Source organism: Akebia trifoliata, chromosome 3, assembly GCF_017979445.1.
Source record: "Akebia trifoliata isolate Shusen 1 chromosome 3, ASM1797944v1, whole genome shotgun sequence".
In the NCBI taxonomy this organism is placed as follows: domain Eukaryota; kingdom Viridiplantae; phylum Streptophyta; class Magnoliopsida; order Ranunculales; family Lardizabalaceae; genus Akebia; species Akebia trifoliata.
In genome coordinates this window covers 38,014,580-38,022,367 of record NC_141377.1, presented here as the reverse complement: position 1 = coordinate 38,022,367, position 7,788 = coordinate 38,014,580, and the positions used below count along the sequence as shown (strand labels likewise).

General features: G+C 35.3%; 1 protein-coding gene across 1 annotated transcript; it reads right to left on the bottom strand.

Moving 5' to 3' along the window:
• Nucleotides 1–216: 216 nt before the first annotated feature.
• On the bottom strand, nt 217–3,627 carry LOC147406772 (uncharacterized). The gene is made up of 2 exons (XM_086434973.1): nt 3,463–3,627; nt 217–1,434 (listed from the first exon to the last, which is right to left on the bottom strand). Exons 1-2 carry the CDS (start codon nt 3,594–3,596, stop codon nt 735–737), a joined length of 834 nt encoding a protein of 277 aa, XP_086291099.1. The 5' UTR covers nt 3,597–3,627; the 3' UTR covers nt 217–734.
• Nucleotides 3,628–7,788: the final 4,161 nt, after the last annotated feature.

The following is a 7,788-nucleotide window of genomic DNA, read 5'->3' as shown; positions in this document are numbered from 1 at the left end:
ATGAGTAAAAACACTACAAACATCAGATTTAGCACATAGAGGAAAAATCCATATAAATTCTGAGAACTCATCAACAAACAATACCTTGTACTTGAATCTAGTATGAGAAACAATAGGGGAAGGAACCCATACAAAATTTCAGAATTCATCAACAAACAGTACATGGTACTTGAATCTAGTATGAGGAACAATTGGGGAAGGACCCCATACATCACAATGAAGTAAAGACAATGGCCGATTAACAATACTATTTGAGGAGCAAAAAGAGATTTTATGATTTTTATTAATCGACATGGTTCACAACACTGCATTACAAAATTAGAAAGAGTCATGATCTAGTATGTTAACATGTTCCCATACATAGGAAAGGTTTCTACGTGACCCACTTGCCATTAAAATCAGGGATCTTAGGATCCATGAGAGCACATTGTGAAGCTTATCTACCTCTAATTTTTGTTGAAGAGAGTTCATGGTTAAAGTTATAAGTCATGGGTTCTGATACCATGTTTACGGTCAAGAGATGAAGAAGTAGTAGACCCTCATTATAGATTAAGTCAACCTAACCTCTTATTTAAAGCAGCCAGTACAAAGTTCTAGAAGAGTGTCACTCTTGGACACACAGTTACAAAGTTAGCAAACTACTAACAGACTCAACAGATTGTTGGTGGGCCTGTAGAGGAGAGGTTTGTATCATCTTTGATCTCCCGAAACCATTGGATTTCTTAAAGTGGTGTTCAGTGATCTTTGGAAGATTGCTGATCAATTGACCAGGAAATTCTATCTTTTCTTTCATTTGATTTCGGTGCATCTTCCTGATTGTTGTTCTTCAATGTCTCGGGAGTTTTTGTCTTATTCTTAGGCTTCTCTTCTGAATTAGAAGACCATTTAGTTCCATTATTTGAATTGGAATCTAAATATGAATCATTATGAGTGTAGTCCTGCTCCGTCTTCTTGAGGGAAAGATTGTCTGCCTTGGGACTTGGTGACTTCGTTGCTTTGGGTTTGTTATCTGAATTCGAATGAACTTGATAAGTGGACTCCTCCTCTTTCTTCTTAGTCTTCTCGGGAGGAAGTTGATTGTCGTCCTTTGGAATCACTTTGGGTGCTGGTGGAGAAGGTTTTTCACCATTTTTGTAACGAGCATGATAAGTGAACTCCTCCTCTTTCTTCTTAGTCTTCTCGGCATGATAAGTGGGCTCCACCTCTTTCTTCTCAGTCTTCTCGGGAGGAAGTTGATTGTCGTCCTTTGGAATCACTTCGGGTGCTGGTGGAGAAGGTTTTTCACCATTTTTGTTACGAGCATGATAAGTGGACTCCTCCTGTTTCTTCTTAGTCTTCTCGGCATGATAAGTGGGCTCCACCTCTTTCTTCTCAGTCTTCTCGAGAGGAAGTTGTGCTCCATGCTGAGTCGTCCCCTCAATATCTGGCTTTCCTCTGCAGCAAGACAGCAGCTTTCCCATTCATGGTATACAATGAAATACTCTTTCGTATTAGTTAAAGTAAAGTAATATTGACTTCATATCTTTCTCTGATTTAATGTATCTGATCCTATATTACATACATACATACAGGATGACATCTTTCATACTTAACTGACCACTTAACACTGACCCACTTTTTAGTGGACCTTAAAAGACCAAAGTTTGACCAGATCAGATGGACTGATGATTTCTAGCCATTGTATTCTAAGAATTTCTTTAAACGTACGTTTCATGAGCCATGCTTAGAATCCAATGCTAGAAATCACTTACCAGAACTTTTATATGGTGCAATTCGCAAGGAGAAGTTGCCTTACATATGAGGTGGGTCCTCAGGAGTATGGGATTCACGTGTAATGTTGGCAACATTTGATGATGACAAGTGGCCTTCTTTCTAGTGGGCCCGTGCCCCCATACTAAAAGGAGTCATGATGAATGCACGCGGTCTTGGTACACAGTTGGATACGTGACTGACGCAGCAAGGGCATAGAATCATAGATCATTTTCATCAGGATACACATGAAAAAGATGTGCGATCATTTTCATCAGCCGTGTACCCAACCACATGCATTCATTATTATTCAACTAAAATATTTCGACCCTAAAAGATTGTGGCATGCAATGCATTCGTGGAAATGAGTGTAAATTGTGTGAAACTTTGCAGGAGTTAGATCCTAAAGCCTTTTTTGGGAGTGATGATTTGGTGATCAATGGGGGTATTTTATTAAAGAGTTGTGATGAATTCACAGTCTTGGTACACCCTTTGACGTGGTAAGGGCAAAGAACGTTAGATCATTTTCATTGGGATACACAAGAAAAAGATGTGCGGTTATGTACCATTGTCATGTCACCCGCATACCAAGACAGCATGCATTCATCATTATTCTTTATTGAACAAATGTACTGTTCCAAGATGATTTTATCAAACTGATAACATGTCCCTTTGACCTTGGTCTTTTATTATAAAATAATCAAAAATGAGATAAATACCTTCATTTTCAACCTTAAACTTAAAATTCAAATGCACGACATATCGATTATTTATCAAAATGATGAATTGTACATTTAATTTTCGAAAATGATAATTTATCGCTTTTAGAAATATTTTATTTTACTAAAACGGTAAAAGTAGTAATTTTCATATTTTTACTATTGAAAATACCCTTTTTGTTGGAATGGTCATTTTAACATGAGATCAAAAAATGGTATTTTCAGTAGCATAAATCTGGAAATTACTATTTTAATCGTTTTGGTAAAATAAAATATTTTCGAAAATAGTAAATTATTGTTTTCAAAAATAAGATGTATAGTGCTCCGTTTGGATAAATAAATTTGAAAAACTCTCTGTTTTGATAAATTTCTAATGTATTTAACCTCATTTTCAACCTTGCCATAATCCTAGAAAACCTTTAATTCTTCTATCCAAGATTCCATCTAAGATTTAGATCGAAGGATGGGAGAACATTACATGAAAAAAGAGATAAATTCGACGCCAAGTTCCGGCTAAATTCGATAGACCTTGATCTCAGATTTACCCCTTTTCCCACCTAGTGAAATAACAATCAATAGTAGTAGAGGCTGAATGACATATTATATGAGTTGTGATAATCTAACGCTCATTTTTTCAGATGCCCCTTACACCCCCATCATAGAACTGTAGATCCTTTGCTTCAGGATACACAAGAAAAAGATTTATGGTTCTGTAAGTGCCAGGTCAGGGAGCGTCAGATTATCATTAGTATTACAGAGTCGTGATAATCTAACGCTCTTTTTTTTTCAAATGCCCCCTTACACCCCCATCACAGAACTGTAGATCCTTTGCTTCAGAATACATAAGATAAAGATTTATTGTTCTACATCTGTCAGGTTAGAAAGCCTATGAAAAAAATAAAAGCGTGAGATTATAATTAGTCTTACAAAAACAAACATGGAAAAGTTAAAAAAAAAAAAAAAGTTAGATAAACCTTTAGCTTAATTTGCTCACCCCTTACTAGGACTACATAACCCGAAACAAGTCCATCCGAAGCAAGTCGAGGTCTGGACTTCATTCTGAATCACTTTATCATGCTGGACTGGTTGATCACCGTCTCCTCTGACGCAAGAGAAGAACGAAACCATTCTTTCAAAAATGGTATATAAGAGGACTTGGGAGTGTTGGATTTATATATCTAGCTATGGCTGTCAATGGATGGGGTCCAGATCGAAACAGTGTTGATTTGGGACCAATCTGGCAAGAATAGGATCAGACCCATGACCAATGTGATCGGATCTCAATATTAAGATCCAACCCTGATCTAATAACAATCAAATCGGATCTGGATCGGATCATCTGATTTGAAATATAAAATCTAAATAAAACCTTATATATATACAATTTAATTATTGTAATTTCTCACAATTGATGGGACTAAGACATAATTGATCCAGAACCAATCCAATAACCAACTGGATTGGAATCTTATTTAATTGGATCTTTATTAAAATCCAAATTCTTGATACTGATCCAAAGCTATCGGATTTCAGGTCTGATTTGATCCATTGACAACCCTACTTTAATAACTGTACCTAATGACAGACTTATAGAATTTGATCCTCTATATATATATTCACAAACCATGTTTGGAATATGAATCAAATGCTAGAAATCACTGACCATCAAATATGCCGATTCTTGTTAATTATATTGGATGGTCTCCGAACTTCAGAATCTATCTATCTTTACTTGAAGCTTAAGAAAAACTTTTGGATAAGAATAATGATTCTCTGCCCCCCTCCTCTCCCTCTCCCTCTCCCTCTCCCCTTTTCTCATATACTCCTCCATACAGATCTCCTGACATGGCATGAAGGGGTGTCAATGGGTCGGTTCCAATTCAGTTCTTATGATATTTAGAACCCTAACTTTTATATTTTATCGGTTTCGATTCCGATTTTAAAATAAGTGGAATCGGAACCGGAACCATTAGGTACCCGTCGATTCTGGTTCTCAATAATCGAATGAGAAAAATTATTTCAAAATCATTATAATAAAAAATTTCTTCTAAAAAATAATATATTATTTGTAAAGTATCCACTTAATAATAATTTATTCCACTAAAATGATAATTTAATGAATTTTATTTTCAAATATTAAAATGTATTTCCTTTACAAGTAATAAATTTAACTCATCTTAAACTTAATATTTAGTTTATATGAAATTTGATGAATTTATATCATATATGTTAATTTTAAAATATAGGATTACCTTGAATCATGTATAATGTAAAAATAAATGACAAAATCGGTTCCGGGTATCCGCGGGTACCCATCGGACAGAATCTAATGGTTCCGATTCCTATCGGTTCGGTTCCATATTAGACCTGACTCTAATCGATTTCAATAAAAAGGGAACCGGAACTGGGGTTTTCGATTTCAGTTCTTGGTAAATGGGTACCCATTAACACCCCCTAATGGCATGTGTAAGAACCATAGATTTTTTTCTTGGGATACACTGTTAAGAGTATTAAATTGTGTTGTATCGTATTATCGTGTATAATGATACATTGGATCATTATCCTAATCTTAATCAATTTAAGAGAATATCACCATATCTGGAAATTTCACTTTATTACAAACTCTCTAAGTTATTCTGTAATTTTGAAAGTCCACTTTTTCTTCTTTAAGCCTAACCCAATTATATTTATCTTATTCCATTTATGTTCTCAATATATCTTTCCAAAACATTCGCATCTCCTTTATCTAACTTGATAATGTTAGGCCCATTAATTCAAGCTCATGTGTGAAGTTATCATCACTGTTGAGTGTTGTTTATGGGTATTACAATTAAGCCCGTAATACATTGGCTTCAAATGAGTCCAATCTCCATAAATACCCAAGAGAGGTCTTATTAGGCTCAAACCTAATTGGTTGAGATCACCTAAATCAATCTCCTTAATGGAGTCTATGAATCATCTGTGATCAAGCTCAAGTAACCCCATGGAGGCCCATTATCTTTCAAAGGCCCATAGGGGCCATTGCCAATAATCAAGTCCCTAATGGTGCTAACATTGAGCCTGTCAATGGTCCATAGGAGACCATTTGATATTTAGAATATTTTTTGGATTAATTTCTAGAGGCTTTCAATTTTGTCTATACTTACCATGGCGCTAGAGGCCCCATTTGAGTTGAGCGAAATGGTCCTTGTCTTCTACACACATGGCGTATAATCCATCATTTTTCTTAGACAACAATCAAGAGGTCTTCATCTCAATCATCGACAATCAAATTCATCAACAATTGGTGGTGATCTCCAACAAATACAATCAAGGGCCTAGATATTGTGTACAATCATATGTTCTTTATTTAAATCAAGGACCATGCGATTGCAGGGGGATGTTAGAGTATTAAATTGTGTTGTATCGTACTATGGTGTACAATGATACATTGGATCATTATCTTGTGGAGTTAGGGTGTGGTTATACTGTGATGTAACTACTTCATGTAATCTTAATCTATTTAAGAGAAAATCACCAGAGATCTATATATTTGAAAATTTCACTCTATTACAAATATTTTGAAAATCTTTTTATACACAACTACACATGCCTTGTTAGGCGAGTATGGGGGAGTATGTCAAAGGGGGGGAGTCCGAAAATCACTACTCTTTGGAAAATGCTGAAGTTACATTGAAATTGACATCGTTTCAGACATTGCTGTTGTAGATGTGTGTATGTAACAATAGATGCTCTTCATCGAGATATACGGGTGAAAAATATCCACGATTCTGTATGCACCTCCACATCAGCAATGTGTGAAATGATGTCAATTTCAATGTCACTACAGCACGACTTAAAACTTTTATATAGTGAAATTCGCCAGGAAAAGTTACCACAATTACATTTGATGGGCCCATGGACCTTGCCAACTCTATTGATTTCTATATCTTAATTGGACCTATAAAAGTCGTCAATGATACCAATTTTGTGATGATTGGGCCCACTGGTGTATCAAACATTGATAAGGTTTGTGGGTCTAGCATGTGTGCATGTGTCCTTTTAGGGGAGGGACCTCTGATCAGACATCTCGATAAGAGTGTCATACCAGTCATTTTGGGACTATGTGTCGATGGCTTTGTGACTCCACAAGAGCTAGTGACAATGGTATTTAGACCACACCTCTCCCCAGCCAATCCCAATCATGTAACGAGTCCATGCTCCATCCGAATTGCACTATAAACGCTTCTGTTGCAATCCAACGACCATTGGGACATTTTTTATCAAAATTTTGATGAAGATCATAGACTATTATGATCCTGCGATCAAAGACGGAGAGATCAATAACGGTAGTGCAGATTCAATTACAGTCTCAAATTGGGATCATATGTGGTCCACTCTTTGGAGCCCACTGGCAGATGACTGTTTGGCCCATTCCTTGGAAAATCTGTGCACAAAAACTATGATTGATTGGTGATTTTTAACCACTGGATTTAAGCCTTTTTCATGTTCTTGGAATCCATCTATGTTCATGCTCCTAAAATTCATGAATTAAAAAAAAAAATTTAAAACAAAATTTTTTGAATCAAAATGGCTGGAAATCATAAATTATGCAAAATTTTGGACTGTGGGTTATTCATATAATGGGCCAAATGCAGATCTTTATACTATTCTACTCACATGGGTCCAGGGTCCATTGCTTAGCAACTTGATCCTTCCGTCAGGGTGCCACTTCATCAATCAAACCTTGCTTCCACATTTAGGGAGGACCCGAAACCTGGTTCTTGAAATACTGGATCCCTGCTTTTCCATGAATAACGTGTTTTATTCGCCTTGTTAACTATTTTCTTAGATAAATCTTGATTCATTAATAAACTCAAAAATACAACTATAAGAATCTTCTAATTGTTAAAAATACATTAAATCTGCATCACTAATAAGTAATAATTTCAATCAAGAATTATTTTGTCATGGCTAGTTGGAAATTGAATGATTGATAGAGTAGCAACATTTGTGATGTAGATGCAAAAATCCACAATCCATGTTGAGATATTGTTTGGATGAAAATCCCACAAATAATAGAATGAAAAAGAAAGAATACAAAAAGTTTTACGTGATTCAAAAAATATGCTTATATTCGTAGATTTCAAGAGTCATTTCACTATTCTTGAAGTTATTATAAGGTTTCATCTACAATATCACATGACCTTTTCTTTGATTTTTTTTTTCCCTATTCTTTTACATAATACTTCTCCCTTTATATAAATACAAAAACTAAACCACAAAAAGGAATACAATTAAATAAGGATTCTCTATCCAAATATCTCATTCTCCTAAAATA

What these genes read in the sequence shown, in the direction of transcription:
- LOC147406772 (XM_086434973.1), bottom strand. Translation starts at nt 3,596, where the DNA reads ATGGTTTCGTTCTTCTCTTGCGTCAGAGGAGACGGTGATCAACCAGTC. An exon ending in TTATGTAGTCCTAGTAAGGG is followed by an intron (nt 1,435 to 3,462) that starts GTGAGCAAATTA and finishes GTCTTGCTGCAG; the next exon opens with AGGAAAGCCAGATATTGAGG.